This window comes from Lissotriton helveticus, chromosome 3_1, assembly GCF_964261635.1.
Source record: "Lissotriton helveticus chromosome 3_1, aLisHel1.1, whole genome shotgun sequence".
Lineage (NCBI taxonomy): Eukaryota > Metazoa > Chordata > Amphibia > Caudata > Salamandridae > Lissotriton > Lissotriton helveticus.
Window position 1 is genome coordinate 727,591,170 of NC_136061.1, and position 18,386 is coordinate 727,609,555.

Below are 18,386 nucleotides of genomic sequence, written 5' to 3' on the forward strand. Positions count from 1 at the left end.
CTTATTGTGCAGTCCCATTGCAGGCACCACTGCCTTTGAAAGAGGCACTGCTGCGGGGCCACCACGCAGCCCACCAGCCAGACAACTTTTAAGTCATCATCCTGTTTGCAGGCGGAAGTGAGTCTCGGTGGTACGGGGGTGCAGCAGTGTCGTTCCACCCTCCCCACACTGCCGAAACCAGTAATCAGACCGTAGGTGTCTGGGCCTAAAGTTTTGCCCATGTCTGGTGCTGTCAAACATCGGAATCATGTATACTAAGGATGCATAGTCTTGATACTATCTCCTGCCTCTTCAATCCGCCCCTAAACCATCCTAGCCCCTTTATCTCATTCTTGTAGATGATTTTGTATTCCTGATTTTTCTATTTGTCATAATTTTTCAATTTTTCCCTTAGTTCTTCATTACCCCTTTGTGGTTTTTTCTCTCATGCTCTGGATCAATGTCTGTTGAGAAAAAATGAGTGCCAGCCCATGAAAAATGAGTGCAGGTAGGCCCCAGGTGCAACCATTGGCTCAAATTAAGCAGTGCTGCAGCTCATTACATAACCTCTTGGGTAAAGAGCCACAATCATATTTGAACGCGTGTGAGAGACTGTTGTATATTTTGCCTGCTTTATGCAAAGAGATGTCTGCATTGATTTTTGTATATTTTTGTATAAAGCATCAGAAAGTGTAATGCTGATGTGTTCATTTTTTTGCAGATGTTTCAGTGAGCTTGCTTTCTCTGGTGGTCTCGGCCTGTGGACTTGCCCTATTTGGTGTTTCCTTGTTTGTGTCCTGGAAGCTTTGCTGGATCCCCTTTCGAGATCGAGGATTTGCCTTCTGGGGCAAAGAGAACACTCATGAGCAGTTAAACTACACTGATGCTGATGCCAATGATCATGAATACAGTGATGACTATTTGAGAAAATCCTCTCTGTACCCAGACTCATCCATGAAGATAAGCCACACTTCTCCTGATATACCTTTGGAGGCAGAGACAGGAGTGAAAGGGAATTGTGTACAGTACACTCGAATGCACCGTCAAATCACTGAACCAACCTCTTCTGCCCGGTGAGTATACAACATTTTGTGTTTTATTATATTGATTCATCTGGTGAATGAGACACTTTAGAGGACCAGACAACAAAAAAGGAGCAGGTTGCATTTTGTAGTGCCACTCTTTGGATATATTTTACTCAAAGGCCAGTGACAATAACATCAATAAAATATTGTTTGTCTTTTCGATCTAAAAAGGGTGTGTTTACAATGAAAGTAGTGGTTGACCACAGCTGTAACCTTAAATTGACCCGTCAAATGAGATTTAGATGCCAGTTGAAACCCGTTTCAGAGCATTGCTCACCCTCTTTCCCAACTCATCTGGATCTCAATGTCAAGCTGGGATTTGAGCTAATTTATTTTATTTTCCCAGCCTTAGAGAATCACCCACCCTCCTCATTGTTTCAAAGATTAGGTTTACTCAAGATACAGCTTCAGATTAGTCCATTACTGAAATATTTTGTGCCCAAACAAGTTCCCTGCTTTACATTTTGAACAAAATATTTTTTACAGGAGTATTGGTTTCATTACTGCTAGGATTTCTTTTATTGATTCACTTGGAGCTTTATAAAGAGCCCCATGTCTCCATGCAGACACCTCAGGACTAATGATCTGTCAGTCAACAGTTTGGATAATAAAGTAATTGTAAGCATACACGAGGGAGAGTAGATTTACTATTCTTACTCCACATCTACTTACCTTGATGATATTGAGCAAGTCAATACCTCACCGACAATAAATTGCAGGTCGATATTTAAGGTTTGATGTGGCACCACACCCCTGAGAAATATCAACAGGTTCCAGGGTGCTTAAAATCCAATTGAATGGGAACATTATGAGCCTTCAGAATTCCACATCACGGTAGTAGCGATTTTGATGGCGGTGACGGTGGGCCACAAGGTCAGATTTCGTTCTTCAGCCATGATGGGAAGTTGAGTTGAGACGCTGATGGGGTTTAGTTGAGGAAGATGGTTTTGCTACAGAAAAATGTAGATAGCTTGCCACAAAGGTCTTGTTAGGGGTGATGTTGAAGGAGGCAGGAGGTGCAGTGAACCCTCTGACAATGATGAACTTTTCCATGCTATTGTTATTAGGGTTTTGATGCGATCTGCAAGAGCTTTGCGCTTTCTGTTCCGTAGCTGCTGGTGGTAGTATTGTATCTGTAAGGGCAGATTTGAAGATGTCTTTATCTGTGGTGTCTTGACTTGTTTCCCTTTTGCACTCTAGACTGCTTACAGGGGTGTTTTGTCAGCCTGAGTTCCTTTGTGTACTAACTGGCATGTGGTCAGACTCTTGCTATTAGGCTGCACATGAGGGAAGCCAGGGTGTGAGCATGCATGCACAGCTGCTTCGTTGTACTGTTCCAGAAGCAGTGAACATGTTACAAAGTTACAATGCACTCATGAGTATAAGGCCCTGGAGACCAGTGTTGATACAGCAGGCACCACTATGGTGTTCATCATGACTAGGTCCAGCAAGTGGTCCTTGAGAAACTCTAACAGTTCTATGACTAACCATTCTATTATCACCATCACCACAAATAGTGACATCTAGCCTCCACCCTACCTCTAAAAGCTAACTCTGAAAATGAAGAATTACTCCCAGTCTTAGCTATAAGGGCAAGACTCCGCATGTAAAACTGATTGAATTGATTGCGACGGTTACATGGATTGATAGACTTGATATAGAGACGGGGCCCAGAACAAGGATTTCTGTTTATGGCAGAAGCGAGCATCAATATTGATGGCAAACCTGCTTTGCCACTGGAGAAGGATCCAGTGAGATAAACGATCCTAGTACTCATGACCAATATATTATCAATAATTGTTGTGCTAGTAGGAAGTTCCCATTTCTGGAGGCACATACATTGCAGTTTATAATTGTAACTATTAGAAGTGTTTTCCCTCTTTGGCATTAAGGACCTGATTAACATTATTGTAGTATGTATAGTGGGTGTGAAATGATAATGTTGAATTGGAAATTGGCATCAAGCTTTATCTCACAGGGGGATATTCAGCTATTGCGCTGATTAGCTGCCTGTACCAGAATGCACCAAGAGGGTGACAGATGCAGTACTCTTTTAAAAGCCCACAGCTGAAGGCAATTTGTGTTGCATCTATTTGTCTTGTGTGTAGACACCTTTGTAAGAAATGTGTTAGAATATACAGGTGATGACAGAGCTTCAAAATGACAGCAGTCTGTTTCACGCAATTGTTGTCAGTCATAGAACAGTAATTCATACCATGCAGATTGTTTCCCTCTACTTGCTATTACTAATTTGAGTGTCCGTCATTGTAAGGTTATGCCCCCAGTCTTTGAGTGAATGTTAGTTACCACAACCTGTGGAAATCAACACTTTTGTCAAAGAATACTTGGAGTTTATGAGATCTCATTTAATTATCTTATCATCAGGATTCTTGGCAGTAGCAGCGGTTTAGAGGCAGTCTGACCGTCACATTTATAATACTGTGGGCAGTCCCGCAGTGTGGCGGTGTTCAGACAGCCACCATGACTACGGCGATCCCATGGTCCACCGTAGTCGTAATAAGGCCCTAGGAATGCTGGTTCCAGCTGATTATTCTATGGGTCATAAGGCAGTTTGTTACAGAACAGGGCTTAAAATCAGTAGTTCAGGTGCTAGTTTTCTCCAAATTTTACACGGGAAGCTCACTTGCCCGGCATCCCTAGCATTTACTTCACTCCTCTAAGAACAGTTCTACATGCGATACCTGGTTTTGTTACTGGCTAAAAGAAATTGTACCAAATCATTTCCATTCTGCTAATACTCCAATGAGGTTTCCCATTGAGGCAAGAGCTCACCTTAGAACTGCTTGCATCACAAACAAAGAATTACATGTCTCTTCCCTGTTCTACCTGGCTGTAAAATTGAAAATCTCAGATGCTCAGCACGGTTCGAGAGACACTGAATGCCTCCTCCTGGAGTCTTGCTCCTTCAAGCAAAAGCACTACATGAATCAATCTATCTCTGGAAGTACAACAGCAGACTGGAACTTCCTTCCTCCGTCCCTTCCTTTGACCCCCTAACATGCTACCTTTAACAAAGAACTCAAGATTCTTTTTGTTGAAAATGATGAACTCCCGACAACTCAACAGACGCTTAGTGATGATCCCATTTGTTTAACTTCTTTATTTGTTGAAGCTGAAAATATGATTTGGGTGATATTTTAATCTTGTCACCTTATAAAGCACTCTGCTAGCCTTGTTCGCGCTAAATAAAATACAAAATACAAAAAACATCTTTCCTTGTCAGCCACTCAGCAAATTGAGAGTGCGTTCCTGTGTGAAATCTTCAGAAATCTTTCTTTTTTAAATGTAAATACATTTGTCTTAGTCAGCAAGACCGTGTTCAGTTTGTGAGTACACTATTTCCCAACGAGCATTGACATACAACTCATTTCTTACAGCTAACAGAACAATGATGAAAGTCAATTTCAGTAAGGGAAAAGTGACATATTCGATTCCATTTTACGCTAGATAAAATAGATTTGGCAATTTTACACTGGCACAGAAGACATTTTAATAGGGTGGTTATAAAGCTAACGGCTCTATCCAACATGTCTTTCCACACCTCTAGCATCACAGAGACTGCGGTTGCATGTGTGACACTCAAGAGTGAAATGGAAGTTTCTGCTCTGTAATGAAGCGACTGCAGGTAATAGATTCACTGAGTGGGCCAGCCGGATTTTTTTCCTCACGAAGTGATTTCCCCATCCAACTCTTACTCGTGATTTTGTATTGTATTGATGTTTAGGGCAAAAAGATCAAAATACGGACTTGCATTATTTACTAAAAATGAAAATGAAAATTGGCTAAGTTAAGCGAGCAGTCACACTGATTAGAACACCTCTTCCGGCAATCGTCACATTTAAAAACAAATACTGTTTCAATTGCTGTAAATACTGATGCTGGGACCCGCATGCAGTTCTTCTGCCCCTGTCAGTGTCTGTGATGGGTAGAGGGAGTCACCCAATCTAAAGGGAGAAGTGCGGAGAGAGGAGTGGTCACCTGAAACGCCAGGCTTGTGAACGTGAACATGTAGGACATATTCTGACAGTGATTTCCTAATTCTGCTCAGTTGGGGGATCCCAGATAATTCGATCAGAAGTATTCGCTGAAGAAAAAGTTGGTTGTCGTGCCCAGGACAAGGGCACTAGGACCCTGGGACACAGGACAGATACCAGGGGACACCGGACACTACATCCGGTCAGGGGAGGGGACAGGGAACACTCTTGGGCAGGACCTCGAGGTAAGAGGTCGGGAAACATCTGTACTGCCATGACGATGCAAATAAAGAATACTTGAACATACCGATTGCTTCCAGCGTGTTTCTGGGGCTAGAGAACACGACATCTGGCGACGAAGGTGGGATGAACTCGACGTTGTGCCCATCGGATAAACAATCGTGACTTCAAACCAGGATCCCACCCTGGATCGCGTTGTGTAAAAAAAAAAAAAAAAAAGAAGAGGCAAGTGCCTGGAAGAAGCGCAACGACGCGGGAGCCCACCCCGACCGCTGCGGAAAGAAGACTGCTAGCTCCGGTAAGCTCCGTGTGGAAAGCGCGAAGTGAAAGAAATTTGGCGCGAGCTCTCGCGAGAGTCTCGGTGGCCATTTTAAAGTCAGGCGCGAGGACCAATCAGCACGAAGGAAAAGCGGGCGGCCATTTTCATGTCAGGCAGCGCCCCAATTGGATCTGAAGCATCGCGAGATCAACGGCGGCCATCTTAAGGTCTGGCAAACTGACCAATAGGAGCAGAGAACAGCGTGGCGGCCATCTTTAAGTCAGGCGAAGACGACTTAAAGGAAAAAGAGCCGATTGAAGGTACAAAAGGATCACACTGCACATAAAAAGGCAAGAAAGCGGACAATAAAGTAAATAAAAGAAATTAAAGGATCTGCAAGGGAAAGAACAAAGTAAGACAAGGGAGTGTCAAGGGAAAAGGGCAGGAAGAGTTGAAAAGGAGCAGAAAGTGCCGACCAGAGCACTAATAAAGCACAAGCAAAGACAAGAATAAGAAATAAGAGAAAAAGGCAACAAATAAAAGGAAGGAAAGGAAAATAAGGACAAATAAGAGGAAATAAAGACGGCAAAGTGCTGAATAAGAAGGAAAGTGCCGAGTTGAGCACCAAAAAGATAAAGTGCCGAGTTGAGCACCAGGAAAACAAACAAGCACAGGCAGTAAAGAAAAAAGGACACAAGGAACAGATAATAGAAGAAATAACAAAGGAGTGTCAAGGTAAAAAAAAAAAAGGGCAGGAAAAAGTTAAAAAGGAGCAGAAAGTGCCGACTAGAGCACTAATAAAGCACAAGCAAAGACAAGAATAAGAAATAAGAGAAAACAGCAACAAATAAAAGGAAAGAAAGGAAAACAAGGACAAATAAGAGGAAATAAAGACGGCAAAGTGCTGAATAAGAAGGAAAGTGCCGAGTTTAGCACCAAAAAGAAAAAGTGCCGAGTTGAGCACCAGGAAAACAAACAAGCACAGGCGGTAAAGGAAAAAGGACAAAAGGAAGAAATGGCGGACCATAAGACAGAAAGACGAAGTGCACAATACAGAAGACCACTACCATTCAACTCGTCTGAGCCACAAATAGGAGGTAGATGGGAGAAGTGGATCAGACGTCTCGAGAGATGCATGGAAGCGACTGATGTAACAGAAGCAAAGAGATTAGGTTTATTGCTACAGTTAGCAGGTGATGATACTGGAGACATTCTAGTGACAGTGCCAACCGAGGAAACAGCGTTTTATGAGAAACCACAAGTGTTGACAACCAGGCATGTCAGACATGTCGAAACAGAAACAAGAAGCTCATCACTACATCGCATGTCGGATGTCCTCACAGAATCAACGGAGGAAGATGAAAAAGAAGAAAGAATATGCCTGGCAGACAAAAGGAAAATGAAGAAGACAGAGTATGTGACCACAGGAGTAGGAGCACATCAAACAAAGTTCGTCCTGGACAGCGGTGCAACATGCAACATTATGTATGTATCGGAGAATGAAAAGATGAAGACAAAGCAGACATTAAGGCCGTCCCGAGTGGAGGTTTTCACCTGGGGGTCAGGGAAACAAGTGACTAACAGGGGACAATTTACAGAAGAATTAACGTACAAAAACAAGAAGATCAAAGAGAACATCGATGTGCTGAAGGGCGACACCCCAGCACCATTCCTGCTGAGCAATATCACAGCTCAAATAATGGGTCTCATGGCCATTACATACATTATGTCAGAAGAAAGAAGCAGATTGAAGAATTACCACAAGGCATCACAAGGACTGGGAAGAGAACGTGCACCGTAAGCGCGCCACTGAGGGAGTTAACATAAAAAGGCAACAGTTTCACATGGACCGAAGACTACAGCAAAGAATTGAAAGAGAGCAGACCTGCTGCAACGGCAGGAGACCACCTAGCACATGTTGACCAGAGGCTGTGCACGGAACTGAATTTAGATGCAAGCCCAGTGGGACTGGGAGCAAGATCCGCACAACACCAACAAGAAATAAATTCCCCAAGACAGGTGGTCGCGCATGAAAACAAAAGCATCTCGAATGTAGAAAAAGGATACTACCACATGTTCATCTACGGGAAGCCATTAAGAATGACAACGGATTGACTCGCTGCCTAAGGATCAAGAACCTTTTGAGGACTCTGGCAGATCGGATCGGGCGGATGGTGGCCCGACGGAGCAGGAGTAGATGTTGACTTTGACCCCGTACCCTTCATGTTGGCTTTGAACTATGCTATGCTGTGTCATTAATGTTTGCAAGTAATAGTCCTTTTGGGGGTGGGTGGGGGGTGAGCGGGTCCTTTCTCCTCCTGGGTTTTCTTTTCGTAGATTAGTTGGGTGGTTGGGCGACAGGCACACTGCAGTTTATGGGGCTTTTTGGTCTTCAGCAGGGGTGCGGGGTGGGGGGTATAGTTGTTTTGACATTGTTGGGGGGACTGGGTTGTTGGTTTGAATTTTATTGTTATTTGCAAGGCGAAGAAAAGGCAAACTCCTGTTTTATGCAGTTGCTTTGGGTGTGGGGCGGGGGAGGGGCTGAATTCGGGGATGGGGACTTCAGATATTGTGTTGGAACGTGAACGGGTTGGGGGATGGGATCAAGAGGAGGGTGGTGCTGCAATTGCTGAAACGTTTGTCTCCTGATGTTGTCTTACTGCAGGAGACTCATTTGCTCGGCAACAAGTGCTACGCTCTGAATAGGCGTGGTTATCGCCTTGTGGCGCATTCAGGTTTCACTTCAGGCTCCAGAGGGGCGGGCATTCTGGTTCGGGCCTCCCTCCCCTTGGCCATTGATGATGTCATACTGGATGATAAGGGACGATACGCCGCCATTGTGGGGCGCTGGGAAGGGAAGGTTCTTATTCTGCTTTCCGTGTACGTGCCCCCGGGCCTCCAAGCCACCACATTCTCTGATCTGAGTGGACTTATCCTGGGTCTCCCCGAGGGTCTGCTTTTGGTTGGGGGTGATTTTAATGCGGTGGTCTCGGGGATGTGTGACCGTCACCCTCCCAGGGAACTGCCGAAGGCCCAGACTTGGTTGAGTGACTTCCTAGAGACGCTGGGGCTCACTGATTGCTGGCGCTTGCTTCACCCGGGGCAGTTGCAATATACCTATCATTCTGGTGCTCATGGTAGTCTCTCGAGGTTAGATCATATATTGCTGCCCTCGGCCCATGCATCCCTCATACGGGAAGTTAAACATCTGGCAAGGGGTATCTCGGACCATTCTCCGCTTTGGCTGGTGGTTGATGCACGGCAGGGTTCGGCGGGCCGAGTGGCTCCGATTAATTCCTGGTACTTGAAGGACCCCAGGGTCAGGGCTGAGCTGGTTAAAACACACGATTGTTATTTTGCTGAAAATGTGGGCTCTGTTTCCTCCCCAAGTTTGCTTTGGGAAGCTTACAAGACTGTCATTCGTGGCCAGGCCCTCTCGTTGATTGGTAGCGTGAAGTTGGCCAACCGTGCTGAGATGGTTCGCCTTGAGGGGGAGGTCACAGCCCCGGAGGGTGCTTGGAATCTGAGGTCACCGCTGAGGGGTTACATCTATTGGAGTTGAAACAACATGAATTCAGGGCTCTGGTTACGGAAGCTGCTAAGGAAATGGGAAGGGAACAGCAGGGCCGCCTGTATGACGTGGGTGATAAGGCTGGGAAATTACTTGCTTGGCTGGATAAGAGGGAGAATGCAAGTCGTGTCGTCCCTGTGATTGTTGCGGAGAATGGAGAGTGTTGTACTGACCCTGCTGATATTGTCACATGTTTTGCCGATTACTTCCGCGAGGTGTATTCCCAGGTGTCTGATCGATCTGAGCAGGATTCCCACCTGCTATTGCGGGATATTGCACTTCCCCGATTGTCTGACATTGATAGGGATGCTCTGGATGCGCCGCCTACTGTGGACGAGATTGCCGCTGCTGTCCGTTCGGTCCGATCCGGCAAGGCTTCGGGCCCTAATGGGCTCCCCATTGAGCTATATAAACTACGCCCGGACACGCTAGCTCCACATCTGCGCTCTATGTTTCTCGAGTCTTTGGAGGTGGGTTCTCTCCCACCAGACCAGAGACTGGCCACTATAGTCGTTATCCACAAAGATGGTAAACCTCGGGATCGCTGTGCCTCTATTAGACCCATTTCGTTGATTAATGCGGAGCCTAAAATTTTGGCCAGGCTGCTGGCGACACGTTTGGCGACTGTCATTGGGGACCTGGTTCACCCTGACCAATCCGGCTTTATACCGCAACGCAACACGGCGCTTAACCTCCGAAGGTTGCATGGCGTCTTGGCACGAGCCGAGACGCTACGTGAGCCCGCCATCTTGGCGTCCTTGGACGCTACGATGGCGTTTGATACGATTGAATGGCCGTATTTGTGGGCGGTTCTTGCCAAGTTTGGTTTCGGTCCGGAGTTTGTTCGGTGGGTCAAATTGCTTTACTCCGGTCCCATGGCTCAGGTGGTGGTCAATGGTCGGGTCTCTGCACCCTTTGCACTAGGCAGGGGAACGCGACAGGGCTGTCCCCTGTCCCCCTTGTTGTTTGCTCTCACCTTGGAACCGCTGGCGGCCTGGTTGAGGTGGGAGCCGTCCCTGAAGGGCATTAGATGGAATTCGGGGTTTGAAGACCGTGTATCTCTCTATGCTGATGATATTCTGCTGTTTCTCACATCTCCCCGTAAATCCCTCATTGTACTGTTCGATGTCTTAACGTCCTTTCGCAAAAACTCGGGTCTTGTCATCAATTGGTCGAAGTCCTGTGTATACGTCCTGTCGGGAGACGCCCCTCTTCTGCCGAGTGGTTGTCCTATCACGATTGTGAGAGATGGCTTTAAATACCTAGGCATTTTTATCACTCTGAAACCTGAACTGCGGTTTGACCGGAACTTGCTGCCCCCTCTTCAGCGCCTTCGGGCAGATGTTGTCGCTTGGGGGAAACTCCCTCTCTCTCCCCTAGGTAGGGCGGCATTGTTTAAGATGATGTCACTGCCCCGCTTCCTCTATGCATTGCAAAACACACTTGACGTTGTCCCGGCTAAATATTTCCGTGAGGTTGAGAGTTTACAGAGACAACTGGTGTGGGGGGGTAGGCCCCGGTTCGCCATCGCTAAACTGTCGCTCCCGTGGTACGACGGTGGAATTGCTTTGCCTGATATCCGTCGCTATTATTGGGCGTCTCAATTGGGGGCAATAAATCTCTGCATGTATGGCCCTTTGCCGAATCCGGCCTTCGAGATGGACAAATGGTTGTTACCGGGGGGTAACTATAATAGAGCCCCCTACTCGAGAATCACCCCTCGAAACGTAACGGGCCCCACTAGGACGGCTGTCCAGGTGTGGAGACATGCTTCCATGGCGCTTGGGTGGACTGATAAATTGACTCGTGCCACCCCACTGTATGCATCCGATAGACTTGGCTCTCTCTGGCAGTCGAAGGGGTTTGATAGGTGGGACTTGATAGGTATCAGCAGGATTGATGATGTTTGGACTAAGGGGAGAATGAAGACGTTTGAGGAATTGAAAACCGAGTACGCTCTGAGCGATCGCAAGTTTTTTTGCTATGCGCAGGTCCGCCATGCGGTGCTCTCGGTCTTCCCTTCGGGTGTGGAGATTCCGGAGTCGTCCCCGCTTGAGGACAGGGTACTAGACGGACATGTTCCTGATAGTACGATTTCGCTTATTTATAAAAAACTGATCAACTCCAGGTCTGATCTCCTGTTTCGCCTTAGAGAGGTCTGGATTGGTGATGGGCTGGAGCTGGACGATGAGGACTGGCAGGCGGCGATCTCCTCCCCTAAAGAGGTGGCCATCCAGGCGCGCCTTAGATTTGTGCAACTTAAAATCCTGCATAGAGTGTATGTGACTGGTCCCCGTTTGGTACACATGGGCTTTTCTGTGGATGGTTTGTGTCGGCGTGGATGCGGTCTCCTGGGCACCTTTTTACATATCATCTGGGAGTGCCCTGAGATAGTGCGATTCTGGACCAGTGTGCACGAGGTGATGAGTGAGGTTACGGGGGTGCGATAGATGCCAGAGGCTAGGAGATGCTTGCTGAATGTATGGGAACCGAACGACTACTCCGTATCGCAGCTTCGATGGGTGACCTTGGGCAATATGATCGGCAAAAGAGACATTGCGCAACTGTGGGGCGCTCAGGGACCACCCGGGCTTCGGAGGTGGGAACAAAACATGGACTGGTGCATGTTCAGGGAAAAAACTGTATATACTTCCCGAGGTACCCCCTGAAAATGGGGGAAGATATGGACTCAGTGGAACACTTACCGTGGCGATATATGTACCCCCCCTCTCCCTGACCCAGATGTTGAGCCTACGTCCCCTAACCCGAGGGTTCCTCCACTTCTTACTGTGTATTGGATACATTTTGTTCCTTCTGCCCCCCCCCATGCGAGACTCTTTTTTGATGGAAAATACGCTCATTGGTTGGCCTTCCCCGCTCCCGCACCATGTAATGCAACATTGTTTATATTGCTGTCTTCTCTTTTTCTTTATTCCTTGCAAGTTGTTTGTGTTTGTATTTATAAAATTAATAAAAAGTTTCAAAAAAAAAAAAAAGAATGACAACGGATGACAAAACACATGTGACCACAGGTGGAGACTCAAATGAGAAAATACACGAGCACGAGAAGGAACTGAATAACGAGGACCATGAGTCAAGGCATCGCCTGACAGAAGTGTCTCAAACAACAACGATGGAAGTGCTAGAACATGAGACAAAACAGACCTCACGATGCAGATGATAGTGAGGGTGACCAAGCAGCAATGGTGGAGGCACGTAGACAGCAACAGCAGCTGGGACGACAGAATACAAAAAGAGGAGTTATTGGCGCTTAAAAAGATCAGTGAGGAACCACCAGAAGGCGAGAGCGAAATAGTGATGAGAGGCACCCGGCTAATAACGCCCCAAACACTGAGAAGAAGGACAGCAGAACTAACGCACGAGGACGACAATATTGCAAGAGACCAAGCAGCGAAAGCAAAACTAAAGGCCCATGATGACCAGAGAAGACATGTGACAAACAGGAAGAGAAAAGAAGGAGACACCGCATTAGTCAAACAAAAAACAAGTGAAGAAATACGACAACGAGTTCTCCAGAGACAAATTCACGATCACAGAAGTGAAGGGACAAATGATAACGGCGTCAGCTGGCCAGTGGCACACCACTGGGAACAGCTCACAGTTCCGAGAAGTGGAAACAAAAGAAGCGGAAGTGCCAAAGTAAGAACTGAAGGAAGACACACAAAAAGAAGAAGCACAAGTAGATGTCAGAAATAGCAACCAAGAAGAAAAGGCAAGAAGACAAAGAGATTAGTTGAGGAGACGTCAAAAGACAGAGGCCTGTGGACACTTTTCTATCACTGTTAGATCTCTCTCTCTCTCTCTCTCTCTCTCTCTCTCTCTCTCTCTCTCACCACAGGCCACATTCCAAAGAAAAATGTTTGTTCTGGAACAAGGGGGGAGATGTCGTGCCCAGGACAGGGGCACTAGGACCCTGGGACACAGGACAGATACCAGGGGACACCGGACACTACATCCGGTCAGGGGAGGGGACAGGGAACACTCTTGGGCAGGACCTCAAGGTAAGAGGTCGGGAAACATCTGTACTGCCATGACGATGCAAATAAAGAGTACTTGAACATACCGATTGCTTCCAGCGTGTTTCTGGGGCTAGGGAACACGACATTGGTCAGCCATTTTTTTCTGTTAACTTGTTTGAGTTTAGATGTGCCTGTGATAACAGAAACACGGGAACACTTAAGGCCCGATAGGAGAAATGTTAATGCCAAAAGACAGGAATTCACAAACACATCTAGCTTTACGCCTGGTAAGTTCTGACTGGTGCAGCTTTCCAGGCGCAACCTGGGAAAGGGTTGTGAATCCCTAGAATGCATACTACTACATCCATGCACAAGCTAACTCTGGACATAGTTTTACGCATTTTTTGTGCATTGAGTCTTTATAGATTTGTATTCCTTTCAGAAGTCTGTGTATCTGTATTTCAAATAACGATTCGACATTCCTCCTAATAATATAAATATATATATGATATAATATAATATACAATAATGTATTATTAGGTCCTACCCTAATTATGAGGCCAGGCCATTTATTTGGTCCACCTTGAAATAGAATCAGTAACTTTTTTGAAGATAAAATGTAAATTTAAATACTGGTATTGATGGCTTATAAATAATCCTTTCTTTTGCAGACAGTAATTCAATAAAGTGCCTTTGATAGTAAGAAATGTACACTCATACTGTTTTGAAAAATGTGGCACATGCAGGCAAATAATAGAGTGGAGAGGTTCTGTCTATCTATGAGAACTCTTTGTTTACTCAGTCCTCTCATAGGAAAACAATGGCTTTCGTGGTGGATTAAAGATAACATGCGGACATTGAAAGCAATATTTTCCCATAAGACCTGTGGTTTTAGGGAGATGTTAAGCTTAGACTGGGGCTATCCATTCTATTCATATTTAGTATATCCAGGTTAGCAAATATAATTCTACTACATTTCCTGGTTTCTAATAGAATTGGGGTTGCACCAGTGCAGGATTATCCATACAGAAACAAAAGTTTCCATTTTTTGGAAATTGTGTTTTATTTTTATTGTCTAGAGCCAAATGTATCTATTTTTAGGTATCTTCTTAGATCATCCAGAAACATTGGATGTAGGGAATCCAAGCTCATATAGAAACAGCGGATCAAGATGATCATGTACTGCAATGAGATCTGTGGTTCCCTCTATACATCTTAAGAGTGAAGGGAGGAGGCAGGGTAGAGACCAAGTTTTTGCTGATACTTTAACATAATTTTCATTTTTTTTGTCTTTTATGCATTCTATAGAAGTTCTTTATTGTATGATGAAATACCGAGCAAAAAACCATTGTGCCACAAAATATTATGCTAATAACATCAACCACAAAATATTGACTTCCCATACTTATGATTAAGGCTAAGTACAATCATATCAGGGTCAAACATGTTGTTGTAAAAAATATTGATATCCTAGAGGTAAGCATAAATATTTAATTAAAGTAATCTTATATTTTCAGAATAAAAGTTAAATCATTTGTTATAAATAAAACATATAAAAAATAGCATGCATAGATGACATATAAAGATTCTTTAGTAACTTTATTTTCCCCCGAAATTTTTGAAACCCTTTGTAATTAATTAAAAATAAATGTTCAATATTATGTATGAAATAAAGAACAATTATATACATACACATAACTCTCTAAATACAAATATAAAATAATTATGATGCATTAAAGAATAACAAAACACACTTATTCATTATTTAAAATGGATCGCCACATATTATACAATTATTTATCATTAAAAATAGTATGTAAAAATATATTAAAATGAATATTTTTAAAATGCATAAAATAGTATATAATTAGAAAACTTTTATGAAGGTCATTACAAATAAAATATTGAAATCATATAACTTTTAAATAAACATAGTCAAAATGTCCTTGAACAATCCATGGTGAAATGATATGTAATAATCGAACTCTAATTTAGCCTAAAATTAAAATTTTAGGAAACCATTTTGATCCGTCTAACAAACACTGAGGTAAGTGCATTCCTTGTTGGGCGGGTGTCTGATTTACTATTTTAAAGTCTGTCTAACAAACTCTGAGGAAAGTGTTGATACTAGCCAAAGGGGCAGATGTGATATTTTAATTTCAGTCACAAAAATATTAGGGACATATCATACATTGAGAGGGCCAAACTTCTATTCTAACTCCAGTACACCAAACAATTACATTCTTTGAGAAGGTCAGATTTACTCATCAAAATCCAGAATTGCACAGAATTCTTTTTTATTTTAATATATAAATAATAATTAAAATGAGCACTGTACCTTACCCCCTCCAACTTAACATATAAGCATAAAAGACAAATAATAACATTGGTTGGAAAAAGTTAATTAGTTTAAATTGTACTTAATTATAATTAAACTATGGTTTAAATTAAATCAATATCCATTCATTTTCCAATATAGTCCTGATATCAAAGACATTAAGGAATACAAATATTAAACATACAACTGTAATTAATATACTGTTAACAGATAACAGTACTCACACAAACCTCAATACAAAACACTATTACAAAAATACATAAAGTAACAGTTCACAGAACTATGCATACAGTTGTAAATATATAGATGCAAAAATGATAATTGAAAAATAGAAAAATGAATACATAAACAAACATTATATAAATAAATACATTTCACTAGAATACTCCTCCACTGATCTCCCTATAAAGCCTACAACAAGAAAATAAACTGTATTAAATAATTAACAAATAAAATCGAACATGTAAACCAATAAATAACAATTAAAAACAATAATGTAAACTTTATGAATACAATAATTTATACTAACCTCCCAAATCTACAATTAACCTCACAATCCAGAATTTAAATGTAATAATTTACTTAAAATTGTATTCAACATAATAACAGATATATATTAAATAAAAATACGAGTGCACACATTGAAATTCATTAGCATATAATTTAAAAAACACTTTCCAGCCAATTCCTGAATAAATCCCACAACCCAAATAAAAATATACAGTACTATAATTTTTTTCAAAAGTAATTCAAAATAAATATTAGAGTAACATAAATAAAGAGATGGAAACCTAATACAATATGATAACAAATATATTATGTTAAATTATATTTTATACTTTTGCATTATTGCCTTCAACTGAATAATGACGAAATTGAGATACTGCTGTATGGTAAAGCTCAGCCACTCTAGTCAGCTGACTGATAACCTCCTGAACTTGGCGTAGCTCGTTCCCAAGGCAAACTGTGAAAAACCTCGGTACCAGGTTGGATCAGGCCCTGTCCATAAAAGATCACATTTCCTCAATCTGTGGGACCTGTTTTGTTACCATGCATATATTGACAAATGTTTTCCCTTGTCTGTCATTCACTGCTATGGAAACTCTGGCTTAAGCCTTAGTCATGAGTCAGCTTGATTATGGTAATGCCCTGCTAGTAGCCGCCAATGACACTTTGTTGTCAAAACCTCAGGTGGTGCAGAACTCTGCTGCAAAGTCGGTTTGCAACCTTCCTGTAGGCTCATACTCGACCCCCACACGGGGAGCCTTACATTGGCTGCCAATCCAGCAGCATTTGGTTTTCAAGCTATGTTGTTTTACCAATCCTTACAATATTCTCATATTAACTCATAAGCGCATAATTCATTCTGCCAGCTAAAAAATACAACTAGGTTTTCAAACCTATTCAGATATACATACAGTACCAATAGTCTTGATTTTATAAAAGCCAGTAATTCAGATTTCATATGGACAATAAAATACATTCTTCCCATAGAAAAATAGACATACAATTTTAAATATCTCTCCAAATTCCTATGATACAAATATAAAATATAATTAATCATGGGGGTATTTTACCCACATACTGATGACATGTTCAAGCATATACATACGACTAACTATCCCTCCCTTCCAACAGCAACGTTAAAAGTATTGCAATTTACATAAAGCGCAAAAGTAACTCTCCATCCTTAGGCTACAGTACTGGTGATAGTGGTTTCTTGAAAACAGACGATACCGATTTCATATGGGTTATAAACCGAACATAGTAGGAGAGATACCAGATGCCAATTAATAGATTCCATCGACATCCTATAGTGAAAGTGTAGCATAAGGTTTCTCTTGAGAGAGCACTTATTTACCCGATAGACGGGCTGCTCATGAAGGCCTGTTTAATTAGTCACAGTTCTTATGACTCGCAGGGTGCGGCAGGGGGTTGTGCGGGGATGGGATCTCATGGGTTAATTAAAAAAAACGTACTTTTGCCTCCAGTCTCGCGTCGCGTCTCCTTCTCTCTCTGCTCTGACTCCAAGTTCCAGGAAGCAGGCATCCTCCCTCTCATCCCCTAAGCTAATCACACCGCTGCAACGGCAGCGTTGTGATTGGCTGGGACGCCGACCACACAGGCGTGTATGGGGGGCTGTTTTCTCCATGCAGGCTGCATGCAGCCTACATGGAGAAAACAGGAGAGTGCGTATGACTGGTTTGTTCGGCCCTGGGGCTGACCAAACAGTCAGCGTCAACAACAGTACAAAAATGCCATTTCAGAGGTGAAGAGAGTATTTTTTACTAACAAAGTACTTAATTCTAACAACAGTTCTAAACTTTAAGATCGTGAAGGAGCTATCGAATCCCAGCCGTGTGACTCTGCCTTTTACGGCCACCCAGGATCTTTGTACTGACCTAAATTCCTTTTTTGTAAAAACAAAATTTTTTAAATCAAAACTCCATTGAGCCCAGCTACAGTAGTACTGAAGACAGCTTGGCCTATTTCAACCCCTCCTCTTTTAACACCTTTCCTATGTTGAATAAGAAACTCTTTTTGGATCTTGTAGTAAAGGTCAAATCAGGTTCCCCTAAGGAGGAATGTCCTATTAACGTACTTAAAGCAATTTATCGGGTATTCCCCGTCACTATTCTTGAGTTTCTCAATCTCTCCCTGTCCCTTGGCACTGTACCGTCAGTCTTTAAGGAAGCTGTGGTTATCCCACTTCAAAAAAAGCAGGGTATGGATCCTAAAAAGTTGGAGAACTATAGGCCTATATCACTCCTCCCGTTTCCAGCCAAACTGATGGAGGCTCATGTAGCTACCTGTCTCAGTTTTTTCTTGGAAACTACCAAGTTTCTGGATACTCATCAGGCAAGCTTTCGCGCAGCACATTCTACTGAATCTGTGATTCTATCTGTTATGGATGACCTTAAAAGACAAAAGGACATTGA

At 43.1% G+C, this 18,386-nt stretch overlaps 1 protein-coding gene across 2 annotated transcripts in view; it reads left to right on the top strand.

Moving 5' to 3' along the window:
* Positions 1 to 18,386, top strand: part of SYT9 (synaptotagmin 9) — a 1,008,207-nt gene that overhangs the window by 341,277 nt on the left and 648,544 nt on the right. For both annotated transcript variants that reach the window (XM_078680878.1, XM_078680879.1), the window contains exon 2: positions 701 to 1,052. In XM_078680878.1, coding sequence (XP_078537004.1) covers positions 701 to 1,052 — 352 coding nt within the window. The remainder of the gene's footprint in view (positions 1 to 700; positions 1,053 to 18,386) is intronic.